We start from the raw sequence: 24,127 nt of genomic DNA, 5'->3' as shown, positions 1-24,127 counted from the left end.
GTGTTTATTATATATTTGCCTTGAACAGTGAGATTTTTACTTTCTATATTATTTCTGGTTATGTCCGTTTTTTCCTGCTTAGAGAACACCCTTTAATGTCTTGAAAAGCTGATTTAGTACTAAAGAACTTCTTTTGCTTCTCTGAGCAACTCTCTCGTTTAATTCTGAATGATAACCTTGCTGAAGAGAGTAGTCTGGTTTGTAGATTCATTTTTTGTGCATATTAAATATATCCTGCTACTGTCTTCTGGCCTGTAAAGCTTCTGCTGAAAAAAAAAAAGCCAGCTGATAGCCTTACAGGATTTCTTTTGTACATTCTAGTTTTCCTCTTGCTGCCTTCAAGACTGATTCTTTAACCTTCAGTATTTTAATCACAGTATGTCTCAATGTGGGTCTGAGTTTATCTTGTGTGGAATGCTGGGTGTTCTGGACCTGCGTGTCTGTCCAGGTTGGGAGAGTTTTCAGCTCACTAATGCATTCTTCTGTATTATCCACAGAAGATCTAATCAGCGATCTCTCAACCTTTCTCATCTCGTGGCACATATAAACTAATTACTAAAATATATTTTTTACCAAAATAAAACAGTTATAATTCTGATTCATTTACTATAGGATGGTTGTTGGATGGTTGACTTATTTTAATTTCACAGTCTAAGGGAAGAGAGGTCAGTGCACTGACTAAATAGTCAGGCGTTGCATGTTTTAAAAATTCTTGTGGCACACAGTTTNGCAACTCTCTCGTTTAATTCTGAATGATAACCTTGCTGGAGAGAGTAGTCTGGTTTGTAGATTCATTTTTTGTGCATATTAAATATATCCTGCTACTGTCTTCTGGCCTGTAAAGCTTCTGCTGAAAAAAAAAAAAAGCCAGCTGATAGCCTTACAGGATTTCTTTTGTACATTCTAGTTTTCCTCTTGCTGCCTTCAAGACTGATTCTTTAACCTTCAGTATTTTAATCACAGTATGTCTCAATGTGGGTCTGAGTTTATCTTGTGTGGAATGCTGGGTGTTCTGGACCTGCGTGTCTGTCCAGGTTGGGAGAGTTTTCAGCTCACTAATGCATTCTTCTATATTATCCACAGAAGATCTAATCAGCGATCTCTCAACCTTTCTCATCTCGTGGCACATATAAACTAATTACTAAAATATATTTTTTACCAAAATAAAACAGTTATAATTCTGATTCATTTACTATAGGATGGTTGTTGGATGGTTGACTTATTTTAATTTCACAGTCTAAGGGAAGAGAGGTCAGTGCACTGACTAAATAGTCAGGCATTGCATGTTTTAAAAATTCTTGTGGCACACAGTTTGAAAATCACTGATCTTATTTGCTGTTGATTCTCCATTGTGTTTTTCATTTCAGTTATTGTATCCTTCAGCCCTGATTGGTTATTATATCTTCCAGCTCTTTCTTGAAGTTCTGAGTCCTTTATTCTACTCTGAAGTTTGGTGAGCATCCTAATGACCATTACTTTGCTCTTTATCAAGCAAATTACTCTCTTGGTTTCACTAGAGTTTTTTCTTGTTCCTTCATTTGGAACATATTCCTTCGTCTTATTTTGATGACTTTGTGTTTATGTCTGTGAAGGAGACAAAACAGCTCTCTCCCCCACCCATGAAGAAGTGGCCTTGTGTGGGAACAACCTCTGTGCACACTGTGTGTGCCAGGTGGTTTTGCAGGCCACCAGAGTCAGCACAGGCCTGCGTGATGCCTGGGATACCCCGAGTGGCCGGCTGGCTGAGGCAACCCCAGGTGCATGGCTGCAGTGCACCCTGGCTGCCCAGGATTGGCTTGAGGAGAGACGGCCTGGGGCTCACTGTGACAGCCTTGCAGAGCACTGGGACAGGCTCCCACCCATGCAGCGTAGGTGGTAGGGGGCACAAAGAGTGACACTCACCAGCATGTCCAGTCCTTGGAGGGTTCGTGCGGTTCCCCAGCTTCTCTCTGCAGTCTCTTGTGCAGAAGCTGTTCCATCAGCCCTCAGCTGGTTTTCAGTCGGTGTCTGTTGGGTGTGTTTGGGAGTAGGGGAGTTCAGGGTCACCCTGTGCCACCATCTGCTAGGATTTCCCAGCTGTGTGGTGTTTTTCCCGGACACCAGCCGGGGAGTCCTACAGTTCCAGTCTGGTGAGTATGTGGAATTGATCCCTTAGGCTGAGGAATCAGTGCCACGAGACTGTCCCTACTTCAGACACCCGTCTCAAGCCCTGGGCTGACACTTGGACTTCTGACAGACTAGCTCTTAATTGAGGATGTCCATAACCCCTTCTCCAGATTCAGTAATTTGCTAGAATGACCTACCGAATTCAAGAAAAATACCGTACTTTCATTTATTGGTTTATTACACAATGTGTAACTGTGGAGCAGCCAAGGGAAGAAGAGCATAGAGCACGGCCTGAGGGCCGTAGGGTGCTCAGAGCGTCCATGCCTGGTCTAGGGTCTTCAGCCTGGAGCCCTGTCATTTAGCAGTCTTGGTGGAAGGTCCATTACGCAGGCACAGTTGGTTAAAGTTATTGGCCATTGGTGACTGAGTTCTGTCTGCAGCCTGTCTCACCTCTCCGGAGGTCTAGAGGTGATGGCATAAGTGCCAGCCCTTCGTCCCATGGTTGGTTCCTCTGGCAGCTATCCCTCATCCTGCAGCCCCCGGGGGCCCACCGAGAAGCACCTCATTAGCACAGACACAGCTCTGGTTGAAAGGGCCTGTTACGAAAAACAAAAGATGCTCCTCCCTCCTGTGCCACTCAGAAGTGCCAGAGGGTGTGGCAGGAACCTCCACAAAGATCACATACATACCAGACAAAAGTAGGTTTACAGTGGTCAGGACACGAAACAGTTCATGTTCGCTTGTATTTTCCACGTGAACAACTGTCATCCTACTTCTGCCGCACCCTGTAATTCTCACTGTGAAACGTTTTCTTTTCACCAAGTTGCTGTATCTCTTCTGTAAGGACACAGAACCACACAGCAAGTGTAGCTTCTGAGCGTCCAGGATGGTGCCCAGGGTGTGCGTGCGGCCCTTTTCTGTTCAGTGGCGAGCTCCGTGGTTCACTCCTGCTCCGTGGCGGCTCCCTCAGAAACCGGGCAGAGCGTGCCGGCTTGGAGCCCGGTGCCTCGGCAGGACGTGACCGTGGTGTTAGATGTACCGTGACAGCCCAGAAAATACTAGGCCCAACTAGGATCTGACTAAGAAAGCAGGAAGATGTGTGTTGTTGAAAGAGTTCTATCTGCCACAGTCAGCATTTAGCTCTTTGAAGGCAGACGGTTCTCATTTTTCTAACCGCCCCCTGCCCCGCAGAGCTCCACCTTAGCCCCCCTCTCCTGGGCTGTGACCTGCCCCTTCAGCACGGGAGGCACCACCAAGCAGCTCCCTCCCGAGACCTTCGCCGTCCATGACTCAGTCTTGGGGATTTGAAATGACGGACCTTAAACCCTCAACCCGCCATTTGTTGCCCTTCATTCGACCAGTGTCTGCACTCCACCCGAGAGTCACCGCTGCTCTAGCACAGGCTGAAGCGGCAGGTTAACGATGACGGGGCTGCCTCTGGCTCCCGGTGCCCGTGCGAATGAAGGCACGGCCCCGGCGGCTACAGCCCCCACTCACCCTTCACGCAGGCGTGGCCCGAACACTGTAGTGGATGGCCTTGATCCTGGGGGACACGAAAACTGTGTCCTGCTTTTGGAAATCCTGGAATTGGTTCGAGCTGGTATTTCCAGGGCAACCCCTAGCTGAGGGTGGGCCCCTCATTTCACAGGGGCAGTCCCTGTGCAGGTAGGGACAAGTGCTGTGCCCGCTCCGACCTCTGGCGTCCCGCAGTCACGCCACGGGTTGGCCTCGGCCAGCTCCCCGAGGGTGGGGCGAACATGCAGTTTCTCACTGGGAGCGCGTCACTGGGAGAAAACGCGCTCGGCCTGGCCGTGACCTCTGCCCAGCCCTGTGAAAGGAGTCCTGTAGGGCCTCTCAGACCTGAGAGAAGAGTGAAATCCAGGTGAAGTTTCACAGTATTTCACGGTCAGTTTTGCTGGTCATTTGAAAACAATGATCTCTGTTAGATGAAATGTAAACTATTACACCTCAAATCACTTATAAAGATGCATCAATGTATCTTAAAGAGGAGAAATATTCACATTATCCCGTCAACCGTTTTCCAACTTTGTGAAGAAAAGTTACTCTTTGGGGTAAAGAGTTCCAAAGCTATGTTTAAATTATAAACAATCAGATCTGATGTGAATATCTGATATTCACATAGGAATCAACAAATTTTGTATTGAAAAAATGGGGCAAATGAAACTTCTGTTCAGTCGCCTTCTCAGAAACAGATGTAACTTTAAACTTCCCTGGAGATGCGTGTACTGACTGAGCTTTGGGGACCTCTTCCCGTGAGCACACGCCGTGCGGGTCAGATGAGCTCTGCGTGGGTGACCCTGCAGCCCTCCTCCCCCTGGGCGCAGAGCCCTGCAGCCCGCCCCACGGCTCCTCTGCGCCTGCCGTCGCTCCGGGTGTCAGGGCCGTGCCATTTTCCAGTGAGGGCGGAAGGAGGCATCGGGGCTTACGAAATTCCTAAAGTAAAATTCTGATTATTTTTTTCTTCTTAGAATGTTATTCCCAGAAGCTCAGCGCATAGAAAGCACTGGAAAGCTGCTGCAAATGGCAGACGTGGACCCCACCCTCCGCCCCATCCAACTCTCCATCTCCCACTTTAGGAGCCTCTGTGATGTGTACCGGAAAATGTGTGATGAAGACCCACACCTCTTTGCTTATAATTTCAGAGAAGAATGCAGGAAAAATAAATGCAAAAGTCAGGAACAAGAGGACGAGAGGGAGCGTTCCAGGCTGTAGCTGCCACGCAGGGGTGAGCAACTCACTGCACGCCGCCTGTCACGAGGTCGGGCCTCTTGTGTGCTCTGACTGCCCCAGAACAACAGGACTACCAGTTACCGGAGGGGACTCTTCCCCGTTTACTGTACAGCTTGGTAGAGAAAATAAATAGGATGATCAGGTTACAGTACGAGCTTTCTTTTAATATATAGTGCATAGATATGACATGTTTAGTATAAACAGCATCTATACCACCTTACAAAAATGAAGTATCTGCACATTGTGCCCCTAACCCACATTGAAATAATTTAAATATGCTTTAAATAAAGCAAAAACTAACAGCTCAACGAAAATGCCCAGAGGATTGAAAAAAATGACTTTTTTAAAAACCTATTAATCACAACTTCCCCACCTTACTTCTTCCACATAAATTAAAATAGACTGCAGTTTTCAAGAGTTCTAAGTCATTTTGATACCTGCTCAAAAGGGATATAAACTAATTTACAGATTCTGACCAGTTTAATCTAGTTTTCTGATCCACAATAAATTAAAATAACTTAAATCTTTACAACTATTTTGTGGGAAAATGTATACTGCACAAAACCCAATGATGAATCGTTTTTCTTCAGTCTCCATTCACCACCAGTTGGGAGGCGAGACGAGCAGTTTAACCCACGTCAGAGCCGAGACCACTAAGACTGTCCGTGGCTCTCCGCTTCATAAAAACACTCCTCGTTCACGACTGACGTCAGACTCTGGACGCTGAATTCTCGCTCAAGGACGGAATTGAGATCGAGGTTGGCATTCTCAGACTGACTGTCAAGGGACTGGTGACGCATCTGTGCCTTTAGCAGGGTCCCCCTGTCCCTTTTGGTGCTGTTTGCTTTTCGTTTAATGGCACAGAAGTGCCCCCGGACCAGCCTGCGCTGCTGTGCCCCGGGTGGGCCGTCTGTGTCCGGCTGCTGCTCGGCCGGGCGGGGGTCCGGGTCCTCGGAGATGCTCAGTCTCTGGAACTGGATTTCGATGTCTTTGGTGGGGCTGCCCTGTGTCAGGGCCTGATGGTAGTCCTCGTCCTCGTCACTCAGAATATCACTCTCTTTGATGAGCCCGTCTGGAAAATCCGGGAGGCCTGCATCGGGGTGTTTCAGGGAGTCTTGCCCGCCCCCAGCTGGGGGGCAGCCGCTGCCCTGGGTGCTGCTGCTCAGGCTGCCGTCGTCGGAGTCCAGCGAGCTGCCCTTGCCGGGCTCGCCAGGCCACTCGCCGCTGGAGGGGCTCTTGAGGACTTTCAAGGACCTCGATGAAGCTGCAAGGAGAAGAGCACGTGGAGCCTTTGTGACAGAGAAACAGCCGCCACAATGTGTGCGTGCCGTGAGTTGTATGATTTAATGCCTGGATTACTTAAGACTCTATCATCTCACTTCAGTTACCAAGTGGCCTGCCTGGAGCTCGATTGGAAAAAAAAATGTCGATACTACAAGTGTAGAAATTTTACCTGAAACTACATTGAGGGATTTGGTATTTTTAGATGACCAGTCATCAGAGCTCAACTATTTAGATAGAAAGATAAGCTATGAACTACTGAGGGCTAGGATTCTTATTTTACTAATGATCAATTGAAGAGTTAGTTACAAAATTTAGGTTCCCTTTCTTCACTAACTTACTTTGTAATATGATAACCAAGATTACACTCTCTTCCTGGGCCTACCTTTTCACTGCTTATTTCCCTTGCTGCTTAATTAAAAGTAGAAAATGCTCTTTATCTCTAATGGGAGGTGTCTCTGCTGGAACTTCCAACCAACTCTCAGAGATTTAATAGGAACATTTAATCATTGTGTGGGCGTGTCATTAATTTCTCTTAGGCTTGGGGGAAGGAACTCAGCTGTGGTGTCTGTGCCAACGATACCCTGATTTCATGGCCACAGTTACTTTGGCAAGAGAGGGGAAGAAATAGAAAGAAACTACAAGTTAATTGGAAGAGCTCAAACTGACAAAAAAGTACATATATACATTTTATAAGTGTAAAAAAAGATCAAAGATAATAACACTAGTTAATATAGAAAGAAGTTTCTAAAAACCCAGGTTTAAAATTTAAAAACAGGCAGAATGTGTAAGACCAGAGTGATTTGGAATGTTTACCTCCTGACCTGTTGATTGGATAAGAATGAGTATTTAAAGCCCTGGCTGGTGTAGCTCAGTGGATTGAGCGTGGGCCTGTGAACCAGACAATCACGGTTCGATTCCCAGTCAGGACACATGCCTGGGTTGCAGGCCAGTTCCCAGCAGGGGATGCACAAGAAGCAACCATACATTGATGTTTCTCTTCCTCTCTCCTTCCCTTCCCCTCTAAAGATAAATGAATAAAATTTAAAAAAGAAAAAATTTTAAAAAAAATAAAAGAATGAATATTTAGGTGTCTTGATCTTAATTCGTGGAGTACTGACTTTGTAGATGCCCTGCTCTGAGCACCGGGAAGGCGGCAGTGAGCAGGGCCAAGTCCCTGGACTCCTGTCCGTCTCGTGGGAGAAACAGGTCGGGTGGCAGGCAGAGCCCGTGAGAGCTGCTGCTGAGCCCGGGTGTGGGGTTGGGGGGGAGCATTGCATAAAAGGAGGTCTGGGAGCAAGGGACGTGTTTAGGTTTCTTAAGAGAAAATGAAGTTGCCACTGCTGTCTCGCACCGCCCTGTGCGTTTGGGCGTCTGGGTTAGAGCTCACAGTTGCCCGGGCAGTTTACAGAGCAGTGACTTACCACCGTATCACAAGAGCCTGTCTCCTTTTAGAGAAGCTCGGCTTTGCTGACTACACTCGAGGCCAGCAAAGTTCTCACCTAACTTGGCCGAAACGGGAACCCGGTTCTTAAGGGGCACCAGGCGGTCCTTGCACATTTTCTCCAGGGGAAATTCACTCTTGATGTGACGCCTGAAGTTCTCCCTCAGAACAGATCGAATCACCTTGACGATGTTGGTTTTGCCTTCACTATCACTGGGGGCCAGGGAGGGAGAGACAGCATTAGTGTCCAGTGTCATCGTGCTTCGAGTCCCTGTCCCCTGGTCCCCCTGTGGCACGTTGCTGCTCTCAGGACTGACAAGTCATCAACCTCTGTGTCCCTTGTCTCCTCACAAAAGGAGTGAGAACTGAACTCTGGGAGCTCTAGGACTCGGGCACATTTCCGTGTACACACAGTCGGTTACGCAGTGCTAGAGCCACAGTTGTCCTGTGGGGGGGGGGGGTGCGAGCCTGGAGTCACCAGAGTGCGGGAGGGCACTCCAAGTCAACCCCCTTTCCCAAGCCCATCATTCTGTCCTACTCCCGTCCTCGAAGTGAGCGTTACCTGCAACACAGCTGGAAGACGGTTTCTGGCCGCCCTTCCGTCTCCGACCTGGTGTGGATCAGCTCCCATACGGAATTGTTCTCTGTCCCTGGTAAAGGGCAAGAGAAACGACAGTGCACAGCTTTGCCAACGAGGCTGGTGATGGATGCTTGGGAAATGTGAAACCCACCACCGTTTAGTCACTTCTTCCAACGTCGCATACTCCCAACCCCGATTCTCATCCTGCGGTGCATTCCGTGTATAACTTCCACAAGTACCCACGTGACGTTAAAATACTTTTTAGCTACTTTTTACATCTGCTGCTGACGTTTTCCACCCATTTTAGTGCTTCCTCCCTACCCCTGGGCTCCATTTCTCTAGGGCAAGGGGTTAAATGGGTCCCGTGTTTCAACCCCGTTCCTTGGAAGGAACAGTAAGTAGGAAGTGCTCAGGTTCTGGCGGTGAAAGAGGCCAAGTCCAAAGGCAGGCATGTTGTGGGAAGCATAACTGCTCTGAAAAAATTAAACGGGCGCCTAGAATGTCACTGCCTGTTGGGTCTTTCCATCAGCAGAGAGACACTGTCACCAGAACACGGTTATTTGGGAAGGATTTCTCCATGTTTACAGGGTTGAAGATTTTTTCCTTTTTACATCATTTATGATACTGCATTTAACAAATTTTAGGGCATCGAGGATATTAGGCAGCAAGAAAAATGTTGAGAAAAAGTATTGATAGTAAAAATAAGGACCTAAGAAAAGCCATCCATTGGCATTTACTGTCTTCAAAAGTCTGTGAGAAGGCATCCTCACTTTCCTTGTCTACAAAACATCAAAAATTATCCCCAAGGTTCTTTCTTATGTTCTTTCCACCATCCAAGTCAGTCTTCTAACACGTGTTTTCTGGCGCTGCACTGCAGGGAACTCCTACCTGCCGTGTTCCCCAGCCTGACTTGAAGCGCAGATATGGGGATCAGCCAGCGGAACTTAAACGGGTCCAAGTCGGCAGAGCTGTGTGCAGTCCGGGGATTGGAGGGCTGTAATGTGAAAGTCCCCAAGAAAAGTTAAAGCAAGCTCTCGCCCAGGGGCACGCATGCACCGGGTGGACGCCTGGAGTTCTCCCATGTGCCAGGCTCCTCGCAACTGTGTGGGTGTGTGCGGGGCGCCGGAACGAGTCAGCTCGGGCTCCCAGTGCTCAGGGGCTCGCAGGCTGCGCGGGGACCGGGCGGAGCCGTGGTTTGGGGAGCAGAGCTGCAGGTTGTCCGGCGAGAACGACAGCCAAGCCTTCATCTAAATGGTAAACCAAAGGTACGTGGTGCCCACAGCTAGCTTTTTTTGGGGGGGGGGGGGTCAAGGTAAGAGTCATCTGAAAACAAACCAAAGTTACACAGACTCTCGTGTGTATGGAGCAAGCCTGGACCACTTTCAGAGACGTGAAAGCTGATTTTCTCGGTAGGTCAAGTATGGGTATTTGTCTACGTCCTCTTAGAAAGAGGACGTCTTTTGTAGGGAGAAAAGGAAATACCCAGAGTACTTGATTTGGTTATTACCCTGGCGATAAGTTCGATCGGTTAGTGACGCCCAGGCTCTTAGCTAGCTTCTTAGTTCAACATTAATAGGAAAATACAGCCATGAAATGGTAGCTTTAATTAAAATTCATTCTTGTCTTACCAGTTTCTTTTTCAGTTTGCAGTTTTCTTTATAAACCAATATGACAGCTCTCTTAAAAACTAAGGAAAAGAAAAGAGAAATACTTTCATTATTTTATACAAACGCTTCCAAGGTTCAAGTAGAACTGAATGTTTTAGTAGAACAAAGCTCTTCCAAGTCATGAGCCTCCATGCTCTCACTATGCCAGCACATGAGTGAATAAAGGGGGCTTCTTTTGTGCATATTTGCATGTGCAGAAGTACCTGCCTATTTAAAAACCATTATCTGATGTAGATCTTAGAATTTTAAAAAATTCTTGTTTTGTTTCATTAAAGCCTAAGAACCCAGTGTTCATCTCAGAGTGGAAACATCGTCTGTCTACACTCGCTGTGCCGGCTCTCGGTGAGAGAGAATGAAGACATTTTGAAGTGCAGCGAACCGTTAGGTCAGCGGGTTCCAAAACAGCCTTGGGAGCTCTTCTCCTGCAACACTGGGGAGAACCGCTGAGCCAAGCAGCGGACGGGAGAACAGAGCGATGGAGGTTTAAATGGTTAAGTCAAAAACGTAATGAGTCTAGTTCCTTCAGGAAATCGGGAGTTGGCTGGACTGGCGAGTTTAGCAAGTGCTTCACTACCGCCCGCCTCTTAGTTTACAGTCTTTGGAAAGGCATACTAACCAAACACCGTGAGCTCGAGGTCCTTTCTGGCTTTTCCAAGAGACAGAAACGGGTTCAACCAGGAAACCGTCGAGTGCATCAGCAGCTCCCCCATTGAAAGTTCTGTGATCTAAATGAAACACAGGAGATGGAGGTGTGGAGGCCCCAGGGGTAGGTGCGTGCTGGAGAGTGGATCATACGTGGATGGTGTTGGCTAACGTGCATGGACATTCAGTTTGATTGTTACAGTCCCTGTGAACACGGTGCCCTAAATAGCGGAGGATTTTTTTTTATCCTCACCTAGAGAAAGGAACATCGATGCCAGGGTGAGGCATCGATTGGTTGCCTCCCGTGTGCATGCGGACCATGGACGGCACATGCCTGAACTGGGGTTGAACCTGCCCCCTTTCATTTATGGGATGACAGTGAACTGAGCCACCCTGGCCAGGGCAAATGGTGGAGATTTTGAAAACACAGCTAAGCATCAAACTGTTTGGAAAGTAACAAATGTGAAGGCATTTCGCTTCAATGCACATACAGTGGAACCTCGGTTTTCAACCTTAATTCATTCCAGAAAACTGTTCAAGCAGCAGTTTGTTCAAAAACCAAATCTCTTTCGTCCCGAGAGCCACGTGACTGATCATACAGGTAGCAACATGAAAGGGTTGTCAGGTAGAAAACTGAGACCCGAAGTTTTGTTAGACAACCGAGACATGTTTCCATGAACATATTTGGTTGAAAACCGAATTATTTGAGAATTGAGCCGTCCGAGCCCCGAGTCGACTGCATTCTCCGTGGGTGAGACGTGCCTCTCGACCACGCGTGAGTTCCACGGGTGTCAAGCCATCCACAGTGCCTTTGTTCGCATTTCCTCGGGAACCACCTCCAATCCCTAAAGTACGCTTGGCCTAATAAAAAATATCAGCATTGAAGCTGACTGTGATAAAAAATTAAACTCCAGCTGTTTTCTGTTCTTGCCTTTTTCTCCCTAAATTATATTGCTTCTTATATATAACCTTGAAAAGCTCAAGATTCTAAATTTAGTGATCAGTTGGAGAAAAATACAGAAATTGCCAATTCCACTTAAACTACTTTAGGAAGTAAGGAGGTAGCCACCAATATTTGATGCCAAAAAGAAACAAATGAAAGAGGAAACGGCCCAGGTTCTCTGCACAGGCTGGCCCCTGCTTCCTCCACCCACCCCGGCTCTGCTGGTGCCCGCTGTCCACATCGGTCTCACCTCTCCCCCTCTCCCCCTCTCCCCCCACCCCCAGGAAAGGAGGAGCAGCTCAGTGACCTTGTTTTCTTTCATAGTGTTAACATGATGCAAGGTTACGTTTTTAAGCCAATGAATGAAATTGGGGACTTTTATACCTAAACTCTGTGGCTGGCTCATTATGAGCATTACAGTCCCCATGAGACTCGCAGCAAAGCCCTAACAGCATGGCCTGGTCGGAAGGTCGCCTGCAGACCCCGGCCTGAGGGCCTCGCAGGGCAGCAGCCCACTGACCTCCTTCCCGGGCCCGCTCTGCTCCGCCACCAGCTGGTCGAACACGGCCCCGTAGTCCTCGTGGAGCTTCTGCCTCTCGTTGATGTGGCTGGCCACCTTCTCCATCGCCTTCAGTGCTTCTGCGAAACGTGAGGTCAAGTTTAGTTTATAGTCTTCGCTGGTCTCAAATCCTCCAAGAGCGGTAAGGAGAAAGCTCAAGATTCAAGCCAGGATTCAAGACCGGTTCTTACAGCAGCGTTATCCAGAGTGGGCTCCAACGGATCATTCGAATGCAGAATTGTCTTCCAACTCAAATTCCCTTTGAAACGAGGCAGTGAGCAAGAAAGGAGGAGTATCACGCAGAACAACAGCTACCCCTTGACTGCGCACCTCTGTTTGTGCTGTGAGGTAATAGATGCGAAGGGTCCCACCTAATCCCCACAACAACTCGGTGACTCTAGGAACCGTACCCAACCCCACTTCCCAGGTGAGAACACTAAGGCACGGGGAGGGGATGTATTCCGCCAGACCTCCACGGAGGGACACGCGTTGTGGAGCCAGCCCTGACGCTGAGGCGGGCGCAGGGCACCGCTGTCACATTGACCTCTGCCCCTGGACTGCTCACTGGAATTGTGATCCGTCACAGTTCTGAACAAGAACTGGCAGATGTCTCTGAATGCTTCCTTGCCAGGGAAATGGTCTGCATTTCCATATGGTGTTTATTTGTACCTTTTTACACAGGCCTGTGAGGGACAAGATGATCAAGTTCAAAGACAAGATTTCAGGTCACTTCATGCTTTGTTCCCCTGACTCAGCATCTGGACTCAGTCTGAGGGAGTCGTGGAAGGCAGCACTTTTCTCAGGACGCCTGTGAAGGTCGTCCTGATGCAAAATGAACTTTCCACACAGCATTTGGAGCATCGATCATAATTTCTACCACTTGTAGAACTTCACTTCCATACTAAAAATATTTTGTCCTTGTTATTTAGGACATAAAAGCACGTCTGCATTGTGGAAGAGCCAGTTTAACTGACACTCTTCTCGGTGTTGTTTATTCGGGAAAAGCATTTACTGGGTTTTCTGGTGCCCAGGCATTTTACTACATGCAGCTCAACTGGCCCTCTGGCCTTGACCTGAAAAGAACAGTCACTGTTTCTCTCTGGTCAGACCCCACCTCTCTCCAGGGCTGCTCTGCTCACCATCAAACACAGGGGCTGTGTGTCCTGGACAAGCTGGAGCTTAGGCCTGTAATTTCCGAGGTGACAAAAGACACTTCCGCGTCGTCATTAGGAGTTTCCGAGGCCGGCGCTGCCTGGAGATCTCCACAAGATGGAGCCGCGCCCAGCACGTTGGACCTGCTGCGCCAGGTGCAGCAGACACCAAGCCTCACCGAGATGGAAACGGCCCGGTGCTCAGCTCTCGCAGCCCTGTTTGCTAACCGAGTGACCCGACTTAATCCCTGTCACGTCTCTGGGCTTAAATGACCTCCTTTTAGAAGTGAAAGTGGGATCATCCCTCCAGGTGGGGCTTGGGGCCACTCCAGCGAGGTAAGTGTTGCCACTTTGCCGTCTCAAGGGACAGCCACAGATGTAGCTTTCGGCACATCTTAAAACCCAATCTAGGACTAACGGTTGCAGCGCCGATAAACGCGTGAGCATCGGAAGTGGGGGCTCCCCGGCCTCTCGGCCCCGAGACACGCTGCGCCCTCCGTGCTCACCTGTCAGGTGGTAGTGCTCCTCGCTGTCTTGGTCCGTCAGCGACACCAGCTCCCGGAGCAGCAGCGGGTACTTGAGCACTCGCTGCACCGGCTTGATGAGATAGGACTCCAGCGTGGAGGAGTGCTGCTTGGTGGGGTTCCGGTCGTCCAGGAAGGCCTTGAAGGCCTTGTCGGTTTTAGCTGCAATTGCGCACACGGAGAAAGAGCCTTAGAAGAGCAGGCAGCATGAGTTTACTCCCACTGCACTTAGTGTCGAGTGGAGTTACACATCAGGCACGCCTACAGTTCCCCTGACGCCATTCTCGAATAAGATCCCGGGTGCACCCGTGGGGAAGGCGCCCAGCTGCCAGCACAGGTCAGCGTCGGAGCTGTGACCCATCCCTTGGGCAGAGGGAGCTCATGAGGCTGTAAGAATAGTACTGTCCACACACTGAAAAGGAACGCTGACCATGAGGGAGATTGGGACAGGCACCTAAAAAGTGAGGCAAACGCCCCTAAAGCCACAGCACAGCGTGATCCAGCTCTTATGTCATAACCCCCAAAAGATTCTTAGAGCAAAATAAACCAGTATTTTTTCCACTGCCTTGGCAACAAGTGTTTCTCTATGCACTTAAGGGCTTAAAGATACTCATAAAGCAGTATCTTTTTTTCCTTTAAAATAAGTTGCTGAGTACTGCAGCCTTTGCCTCCCCAGCTCCGAACCATCTACACCTTGCACCGGATTTAGCGCCCCGATATGCCTGGGCAGCGAGAGCCGCCTGGTGAGCCTCGTCCGAAGTCATGGAGGGCGCACCCAGGACCCCAGTGCCTTTGGTTTTGAGAGTGCCAGTGAACATGCCAACTGCTGCTTCGGATGCCACCGCAGCGTTGCCCAGCTGTTCCGGATTCAGCCAATTTGAAAAAAATATACCCTTCGTTGAGGTTTTGTTACAAAGGCAAAGCTGCAACTTCTGGGAGATGCAGCATCACTTTGAAAGGGACTGTCCAACAGTACGCGTGCGAGGTGACCCTCCTTCATCCCGACGGAGGAGGAATTGAGCAAACCATGATGCTGGGAGGAAATCCCCGTGGGGGCGGATCTCTGTTTGGAGAACTGGAGAAGACGAAGGTCAGCTGGGTCTGGTGAACCGGAAGCACTCCAGGCTGTTTTTTTAAACTTGAACCTGCTCTAGGATACTCTGACATTCTGGGTTTACCCGACACAGCGGAGCTGGTGAAACTCTCTCAGTGTCAGGATCAACCATAAGGTCCCAGTAGACCTTCCCCTTGGCTTTGAGAAAGCAACACAGAAGAGCAAACTCTGGATCTTCTCTGACAAGGCCATTAAGAAGCATTTGATGACAGAAGAGGAGGCTTGCAATTAGCCTGGCTGCTGAGGCCCTGCTGGCAACACTAAAAATATTCAAGTAGAGAACCCACCTCAACTGTTTGCCATCGCCATGGACAGAGTGCCTGTCCACTGGCTTCCACCAGAGCGGTGGCAAATCATGATGGGGGCCATCTTAATTCCAAAGAGGGCATTCAAATCCTGGAGAAGTCATTTTTATCCTGAAAATGCATGACATCATGACAGTTCAAACTTCGGTAGGTTGGCGTCTTATCTCCAAGAATACTCAAGAGAATACAGGTAGCCTGGTGACCTTTCCTGGGGGCGGTCCTGATGAACCTAATGGGGTCACAGGTATTCTCATAAGACGTTCCCCGACGTGGAGTAGAGCGGTAGACAATTCCTGGGGACCTGTGTTGGTTTCAGGTTCTCCGTGAGGACTGACTCACTGCTGCTCGCAGCCTTGAGCTCAGAGTCCTGGGCCTGCGCCACTGATGCTTCCTCCTCTCGTCTCTGCTGCCAGACACGCGCTTTCCAAAGAATGGGACCCGGAACATCTTCTGAGAGGGATGGTGAGGACTGCAGGGGGTGGAGCAGCCTTCGGTAACGGAACAGCCTCAGTGAAGCATTCCAGGGTTAGAGGGCTTTACAGGAAGAGACTGAACATCAAGTTCATGGTGACTGCAGTATAAAGACGCCCTCTAATACTTCCACCCCTGAAGAAGGTCATTGCTGTCACCAAATCTTCGAAGGCACTTTCCAGGCCAGACCGACCAGCAGGCCCACTACTGACTGCGCACATGGTCGGTGCGCTGGCCCTCTGTCCACAGCGGACTCACTGCAATCCGAGCCCCAAGCTCAGGCCTCTCTCAGCCCCCCAGGGTCATGTGTGCAGTCGGCTGTGGGGGGAGAGCGATGAGGGTGGACCACCCAGGTCTACTTGGACTGAAGACAGTAAAGGTCTTCAACCGAAGCCAATAAGATAAGGTGGTAACAGCATGGGGAGACAAAAGGTACTTCAGTGGCAAGATGTGAGCTGGAACAAACATGACTTTTTTCCCAGTGGGTTTTTAATTTTAAGAGGCTTTAATTTTATCTAACACTTCTTGTAAGCTCAATGGTGGGGGGTTTTTTGCAATATCTCAGGCTTAAGAATAAGGTGAACAAGAAAGAAAGAAAACAGTGTACATTTTCTGTCCCCACCCAGGGGTGTATGCGTCCAAGTTTTTAGATCAAAGAATTTGGCTAAAAGGAATCCGGCTGTAGCTTAACAGCAAAGGGACACCTGTCTAAGCCCCCTCTGCTCCTAGGACAGGTTCCCTTTGACCAACAGACTGAAATCCAAAACTGCACTCACTCCTACTTGTGAAATACAAATTTGTTTTTCGTTAACTGAAAACACAAAAAGCACGGCTCCGACCCTTAGGAGCACCTTACCTCGCTCTAGAACCTGCTGCACTTTAACGTGATTGGCGCAGAACCCGCTGTAGAGCTTGAAGTGGTCGGCGTAGTACAGGAAGGAGCCCCCCAGGGAGAACAGCAGTTTCTGGAAGGCGGGGAGAGGTCGCGTCAGACGAGGTCTAGTCGGGGCCGCTCTGGTGTCCAGGAGGCTTCTGTCTCCCAGAGCACCCTGCCTCGAGACAGCACCCACAGAAATGAGCTGCAGACTGCCCTGGGGGCTTGCAGAGAGGGAAGAGGCTGGGCGTGCCCAGCAGGTCTGGAGTTTGACCGGAAACTTTCTGGCGGAGGAGCAATCAAAGGACAAGAAGCAGCTCTCCAGAAACACGTCTGACACAGTGGGACAGATGTATATGGATATCTCCATAGGCATAAGTGGAGCTGAGAGGCTGGCTGAGGGAGCCGACTGGGCCGCACTTGGGGTGCACGATGCCGTCTGTGCACTCACTCGCCTGGGCCCTGGGCCCTTCCCTGCAGGGGCTCCATGCCAGGTGCCAGTGCGCTCACCTTGGAGACAGGGCCCCATAGGAGAGAAGCTCCCAGAACAGTTAACCTGTGCCTTCATCCTAGGGTCACGTGACCATAGAGACGAAGCAGCAGGGGCAGCGGGTGCTCCTGGGTCAGACACCGTCACCCTGCACCCCTGCACCCCTGCATCAGACGTGCGTGAAAGCAGGGTCACAGCCACTACCCAGGCCCGGGCCACAGCTGCCGGAGCACTGACTCTCGGGCAAAAACGTGCCCCACTTACACCACCTGCCAGAGGGAAACGGTGCAAGGAACGCACTCGTTCATCTTGTCCGTAGCCAGGGGACAAGAGTTTCTCTCTCACGAGGGAATTCTGCGCTGCACTCTTTGCTTGAGGCTGATGCTGAAAATACTTACTCTGAATTGCGAGGGGGTTTCAAGTATGTTGAAGTCGGATGACGCCGATATCCCATCCTCCAGAGTCTCCAGAAACACCTTTTGAAATTCAAGCATCTCTGGCAAACTCCCAAAGAGTGACTCCATCTATGTGAAAATCAGGAGTCAAAAGAGGGCGTTAGCCGTGGAGAGCTGGGTCCTGCTCCAGCTCCCAGATGCACAGATAAACCACTAGTCCTTCACTGAGAGGCAGGCAGAAGCAAATCGTTTAGAGGGGCGAGCGCATTCACTACAGGGTGCAGTTTCTACACGGAGAGGTTGTAGCTCTGACTCCTGTCATTCTAAACTGAAGTGGATGTAAAATTTTCAGAATGCAAATTGGGGGGTGGGGATGGAAGTCAGTAGAAAGGAACTAATTCCTGTGATTTAACCTTAAAATGCCACACATTCAGAAGTGATCGCTGGCCACACCTACTGCAGAAAGGGCAGGACCAGCCCACACTTGGGAACTCGCGTGACCTGGCTCCCTGCCGCAGGTGCCAGTTCTGGCTCTGGAGGAGGCCACGCTGGGGTCTCTCTGGTGACCCTAAGTCTTGGATGTTCTTTTGGGTTCAGAGGATGTAATCTCCTAAAGGACAGAGGGAAGGTGATTATGTACCTCATCTTGGGTCAGAAATGTCTCCTTTTGAAGCGGCTCCAGGTATAATTCAAAGAGGCAGCTCAAATCCTGAAAGATACAAATAGGGTGTTTAACACTTAAGTCTCCAAGACACCCGAGAGTTCCCGGCAGCCCTGGCCACAGCTCCAGACTCCCAGCAGGAAAGATGAAGTTCATGTCTTGAAGTTCATGTCTTGCTGAAATTCTTTACCCTGAAAGTGGTTACGACTGATCAACTAATCCAAAGAAGTTAAAACCACAGCCCGTTCAGCAGCTGGACGGCACACTTCTCTTGAGAGCCTGACCACCTACCCCAGCAGGAGCACGCGTGTCCCTGCAGGAGGCTGAGCTCTGCCTAAGTGCTCTGTCAGCTCTGGCCTTGTGCTGGCCTCCTCGGCCTCCAGGGACACAGTGACAGCTCCAGCATGGAGCTGAGAGGGACAGGACAAGATCTGGGTAATTCTCCTGCTTTGGGGTGAAAGCACGAACAGAATTTCAAACTCCCACGCTCAAATGCATGGGGAGAATTCCAAACATTAACAGTCATAGTTTATGATCAAGACCATAGTTCAAGGTCCAATAAACAGGGCCCTAGCAGGATAGCAGAGTGGGAGTTGACTATATTTACAGAACCCTTTAAAGGAAGGGTATTTGTATTTAATTATTTAAAGCCAAGACTGGGGTGTAATTTAGCAATAGAAAAGATTTCTTTTTCTTGTTTATTCAGAAGAATTTTGGATCCTAAGGTATCAGGAGTAGTTGACCACTAAGTCAGCAACTCAGCCTCCCTCGTTTCAGTGGGGAAACCTTGAACTCTGTAAGGCCTGAAGCCTTCAGAGCCTCGTCCTCAGTCCTGAGAGCGGGCGCATGAGCCTGTGGTGCCTCCTGCTGATTCCCAGTGAGAGCCCCTGGCCTTCCCTTGTCCCCAGGTCCCGGGCAGCTGCTTCCGGGCAGGGAGGTGGGGGAAGTGACTGAATTCTAGCTCAAGGACACACAGGTGTCCACATTTCCAAGTCGCATGCAGAAATCCAGGTTAGATGCACGAACAAGTAAAATTCTGTGTTAAATGTCAGCAACAAGAAATGAGCACATGAAAATCAATGTGTGTGTGAATCACAAGAGACACGGGGTGCTGGTTATTTCATCGGAGACAGTGACAGGCTGTTGTCATTGCTCGTGCCGGCTAATGCTGCTCTGGGGGACTTACACACCGAGAGCAGTCTGTGCGGACCCGCTGGGGGCGCGGCGCGGTGATACTGGGGCCTAAGGAGACAAAGTGCAGGTTCTTGCAGAGAGACAGTCCCTTCTGCCCACTGCACCCAGAACCTCCGTCCCTACTCTCCCAGCAGCAGCACCGTGAAGAAACAGCCCCCCTCATGCCATGTGGCCTCACGGTGAAATACCACAATACTAGGACCAAGGGACTTGGGCTCCGCGGCAACAGCCCCGTGACCATCCTCAGGTGCCAAGAGGGCCCCGCGGCCTCAAACCCCCACAGCAGAGCTGCCGGGAATTTCGCCTCCTCTCCCCACAGGAGATGCAGGACGAGACATAATGGGAAGTGAGGTGTCATCTCTATAGCTGTCCTTTCTTCCCTGTGGGACCAGAAGGGGGGCTTTGGGTAGGTCTCCAGAGCTATCTGTGAATAAAGCCTTTGCTCCAGTCCAGACGAAATGACGGGGATATGAACAAAAGGTGAGGGTCAGGTCTGTCTTGCAGAGAAAGGAGGTGATAGGCGCCTGCACGTGCATGCCGAGGTTTAATTCCAGGGGCATGGCAGCACTTCGGCTCCAGGGGCAGACCTGTCTCAGAGCCCAGAGGGGGGAGCTGCAAGGGACGGCCCCAGGCCACCCGGGCAGACTGGGGCAGCGAACCTGGATTCCCCGTCTGCCATCCTGTGTCCGCCACTCAGCCAACTGAGCGAGCGTCATATAGTTCCAAACCCTCAGTAAGTGCTTAAAGCAAAAGAACGGTCTTCCCGGCTCCTGTACTCTTCAGAGAATGTTTCTCAAACACCAGTGGGGAGCTTCCAAGGTAAATAATTGAATTCTTTGGGCTCTAAAGATGCTCAGAGCCACCCCTGTGACTGTCTGGGAAGCACACGTGTGACGCCGTTAGATGAGCCGTGGGACCCTGACCTGCACTGACCACCATCAGGCAGAGTCTGGGCCTGCCGCACAGCCACTCGTAAACAGTCGTGCCCTTTCCTCGCCACCTAAAGTGATTTCCGCCCCCTCCACGCCAACTCCCTTCCCACAGATTGCAAATGACAAACCAGAACATCTGTTTCCATAGCGAAAGCTACCTTGGTAACAAAATGAGCCGAGAATCTCATCTTTTCCGAGTCCTCTAAGCACTCCCGTCTCAGCCCAGCCCTCCTCTGCAGCAGTCACTTCTTTAAGGGGCAGGCCTTGCCTTGCGCATGGTGGGGCCTCAGGCAGGTGCACAACCTGGGGGCCCTGCCACCATACCACTGGCCATCACAGACACAGAGAGCGAGCAGGGGACAGTGCACGGCACCTTCATTACCTTCACGTAGGACTTCTCTGTGTCCATCAGCTCCTGGATGACTTTGCGGAGGCGATCGGCATCGGACAGGTGGCGGGCCAGGGGCCTCGGAGGTGGGTCCCGGCTCTCCCTCGGCCCTTCCATGCTGTTGGTCTGTGTGTCGTTAAAACTCCTACACAGCTCAGCGATCTGCTCCGCACTCTGAGGGATGACAAGAGGTGGGGAACGGTGTACAGGACACTCTCCATTATTACCACTGGCCACCAAGGACACAGACAGTCTCCGCCTTTGCCCAGCCATGCTTTCCGTGGGAATGTACAGGATCTAGGGTGAATGGCTTCATCCCCCACAAACCCCTCTGTCATTTAAGATGCCGGTGGGGACGGTGTGAGCTTATACTCCTTTGGTTTCTACACCTGATGCGTTTCCGTTGTGAGCAGGGCTGTGGGACAGATGCTGCTTTAGGACCGAAACCAGACAAGAAGGTGCGGGGCTCAGCCTGTGCAATACTGTCGAGGCTGCTCCAGAATCACGGCTCTGGCCCACGAAGGGCCCAGTAAGAGGCGGCCACATTTGGCCCCCTCTGTCCCCTCAGTGGTTGGCCTGACACAGAGCAGCCCCCGGAGACCCAGAAATGGCAAGGCACCATAGCCACTTTCAGATGGCTTGGCTGCAGCCCTCAAATCTAATGTTTAGCTCCACAACCTTGCACCAAGTAGCAGAGTTGAGTGTGGAAGTTGAGCTGTTACATAAGCTAGAAATGGGAGCAGAGATGGAGACATACAGGAGAGCTGCAGTCCCTGCCCTGAAGGGGTCAGAGCCTCCTGGGGGGCACAGATTGGGAGCAGATGGCACAGCAAAGCCTGGTGAGGACTGGAGAGAGGGATGAATGGCCCCCTCATGGAAACCTCACGGACCGGGAGCCCTGAGCAGTGGGCAGCCATGTGCCAGACCCAGGGACAGGGGGAAGCAGTGAGTCTCACTCCGGGTTGTGGGAACAGAAACACACAGATTAAGAGGAGAGAAGGAGCAGGAATGTCTGGGGACACTAACGGCCATCAATGCAAGCTCCTGGTTAGATTCACACACAGTGTGGTCAGGCCTTCTCGGGGAGAACCCGTTCGTGCACTCCTGCCTTAGTCTGGTGGTGTGAAGTCCCGAACGGTCTCCGACCTGCTTCCACAGTGCCTGGAGCACCATCATATTACAGTTAGAAAGTCTTTCCATTTCTCTTCTCTTTCCATTCTACCCAGCCCATCTTCACACCTGCCAGTCTGTACGCCTGTCAAGGGCAGGGCCATGCCTTTCTGTGTCATTGCTCCCAAGTGCCCAGCTCAGTGGCTGATTCACAGCAGGCGTTCGGTTCACCTCAGTTGCGTTGAGGATGTTATTGACTAACAAAGCAGCTTAGTCCCAATGCAAATCACTAGTGTACTTGGACAGCTTTCTGTCTCTCAGGTGACACTCTCCAGTTTCAATGCCTTCGTGCCCAATTGGTCACTATGTCTCGGGTATGAAGCTGAACACGTCAGAGCATCTCCTAAGACTCATCTAATCCATCTTCTTTGCTTGGATATTTCAGAACGTGAGCTGCCAGAGCACATGGGTCACCCTCAGTGGCCCGAAGCATACTTATTATGTATGCATAATACCTAACGCTGTCACCTGGCAACCTCGAGAGCCCCAAAGACAAAGCGGAACACTCTTCCCCTCCCTTCTTCTCTCCCTCTCTGCTCCGCCTCCCCACCCCCAGGACAATGCCTTCAACGGATGGAAACCTGCATCAACAATAAAACTCGACACTGATCTTCTGAGCTAGTCTTTCAGTTCAGTTCAACAGGCATTTCAATTCAATTCGATGGGCACCAGTGGAGGGCCTGCTCGGTCTCCAGGGAAATAGCCCGTGTCTGCAGGAGAAGGTACAACTGGCCAGGCAGCCTGGAGGGAAACCAGCACCAGCTCGTGTGCAACAAATGAGAAGTGTCATTCACGCTAACGAAGGAAGCATCACCCTGGAGTGGGCTGCCTGGGAGGGCTACAGTGAAGAAGTGGTCTTGGAAGGAGTGTGTTCCGAGGGCACACCCTACAGAATAAGCCAACAGTGCAGTGGGAAATGAGTCCAGCAAAGCGCCAAACTCGTGGTAGGCATGGGGCCCCCACAAACTGCAGGGATGGAATCCCGGGCCCTGGGGCTCTGTGGATATAATGGTTTCTCTTTATTTTCACACTAACCTTGGTACAAAAGTTAGACCAACCATAATACAGCTACTCAGCCTCCAACTAGACATATAAACGTGTAATAAAATTCACTTCTCTAAACGTTCAAAGCACACGCACGTACTAATGATTCTCCTTGGAGACTCACATTATCCACGAGGTTCTGTCCTTAACTGTGAACACAAGCATATTTCTGGAAATGCCTGTCAGAGGATGTCCATGCTGGGTACACTTACAAAGGATGAGAAAACACCAAACAGAATGCAACTTGATCTATCAAAACATCTCATGTTGAAAACAACCAAATCTTACGATTCGTTATTGAAGAAACCCCAACACTGTCCAGTCGCGCCCCGGAAGCCGGTGACATGTGGCAGATGCCAGAGAGGGCAGGGCAGCCCAAAGGCAGCATCCTTCTCCCCCGGGACCTGAGCCTAGTCCTAAAGGAGCACTAGGTGACGTAAAGGTCCACTGCGGGTCCCATCGGGGGAGGATGTCAACCCTGGCCACACACTGGCTTTGTTTGAGAGCTTTAACAAGTTTCCATGCCCAGACCAAGTGAATCAGAATCTCTGGGGCCCCCAGGTGGGGCATTTTTTAAAAATTTCCCCAGGGATACTCTTGTGTGGCCCAAGTGAGAGTGACGTGTCGACCTATCGGCAGAGCAAACACTCTGCAGGATTTCCCAGGAGCAGTGCTGTCTCCAGCCAGATCACCCTGTCCCCGGGGCCTGCACCGACGGATGCCCAGGGGAAAGGTGTGTGGCCGGAGCTCATAAGACAGGAAGAAGCAGAAGGAACCATACCTGTGACCCTGGTGTTTGGGCCTGGCTCTCCACTGAGAGAAATAGCCCAAGATAATAATACTCAGACTCCAAAACTCACTTATTTTAAATCTCTGCACTGGAATTTTTGCACCATGATCTCAGACAACATAATTTTGCAATCCTGAAAAATAGTCCCCAGAGCTATAGCATCTATATTAAACTTGCATACATCGCATAAAATAAGATCCAACAAAATGCACCATAAGTTAAATGGCAGCTGTGAGATGACAGCTTTGCCGTGCTACGACGTCAAAAATCACACCTAGCAATGCGGTGTTAAAATAACGAGATTTTAAAATAAAGTATCTTGCCATTTGAGAACCTCAGAATTCATTTTCCGAACACTTCTGGTAAGATTAACTCGGAAGAGTCAACATGAGGTGAGACGTTCCAGAGCAAAGGTACTTTCGGAGCCCCGCACTGAAGTGCTCAAGTGTGACACCGCCTCTGTCCTCGCCCCGAGCAGGTCAGCTGTTGTCTGGGGACACTGCGAGGACCACGTGGGATCAAAAGGAGGCAGGGCCCCTAAAAGGAGTAATTGTGAGTGTGTTTCCGACGGCATCTGAAGGAGTCACTTGGTTGTGTTTCAGACCCTCCGTTCCTAGCATCGGTTATAAATGCTGAGCTGGTACAGGTGGG

The 24,127-nt window shown here is 50.3% G+C and overlaps 2 protein-coding genes across 5 annotated transcripts in view; one reads left to right on the top strand and one right to left on the bottom strand.

The window, feature by feature from the left end:
* TFB1M (transcription factor B1, mitochondrial) overlaps positions 1-6,838 on the top strand; it is a 54,457-nt gene extending 47,619 nt beyond the window's left edge. Inside the window, exon 7 of one of the 2 annotated variants that reach the window (XM_037053359.1) lies at positions 4,596-6,838. In XM_037053359.1, the coding sequence (XP_036909254.1) occupies positions 4,596-4,839 (244 nt within the window). In that variant the 3' untranslated portion in view covers positions 4,840-6,838. Of the gene's footprint in view, positions 1-3,344; positions 4,049-4,595 lie in introns of those variants that run through there. The other variant, XM_037053432.1, reaches the window with a different exon arrangement.
* Positions 5,001-24,127, bottom strand: part of TIAM2 (TIAM Rac1 associated GEF 2) — a 98,274-nt gene continuing 79,147 nt past the window's right edge. For all 3 annotated transcript variants that reach the window (XM_037053050.1, XM_037053232.1, XM_037053144.1), the window contains 12 exons: positions 20,467-20,646; positions 17,938-18,006; positions 17,301-17,426; positions 16,395-16,503; positions 13,631-13,810; positions 11,935-12,053; positions 10,446-10,554; positions 9,791-9,849; positions 9,051-9,156; positions 8,145-8,232; positions 7,641-7,795; positions 5,001-6,121 (listed from right to left, as the gene is read on the bottom strand). In XM_037053050.1, coding sequence (XP_036908945.1) covers positions 5,511-6,121; positions 7,641-7,795; positions 8,145-8,232; positions 9,051-9,156; positions 9,791-9,849; positions 10,446-10,554; positions 11,935-12,053; positions 13,631-13,810; positions 16,395-16,503; positions 17,301-17,426; positions 17,938-18,006; positions 20,467-20,646 — 1,911 coding nt within the window. In that variant the 3' untranslated portion in view covers positions 5,001-5,510. The remainder of the gene's footprint in view (positions 6,122-7,640; positions 7,796-8,144; positions 8,233-9,050; positions 9,157-9,790; positions 9,850-10,445; positions 10,555-11,934; positions 12,054-13,630; positions 13,811-16,394; positions 16,504-17,300; positions 17,427-17,937; positions 18,007-20,466; positions 20,647-24,127) is intronic.

This window comes from Sturnira hondurensis, unplaced genomic scaffold (genome assembly GCF_014824575.4).
Source record: "Sturnira hondurensis isolate 20B ecotype Veracruz unplaced genomic scaffold, ASM1482457v3 Scaffold0000167, whole genome shotgun sequence".
Lineage (NCBI taxonomy): Eukaryota > Metazoa > Chordata > Mammalia > Chiroptera > Phyllostomidae > Sturnira > Sturnira hondurensis.
The sequence above is the reverse complement of the archived record's forward strand: the minus strand, read 5'-3'. Positions and strand labels throughout refer to the sequence as shown.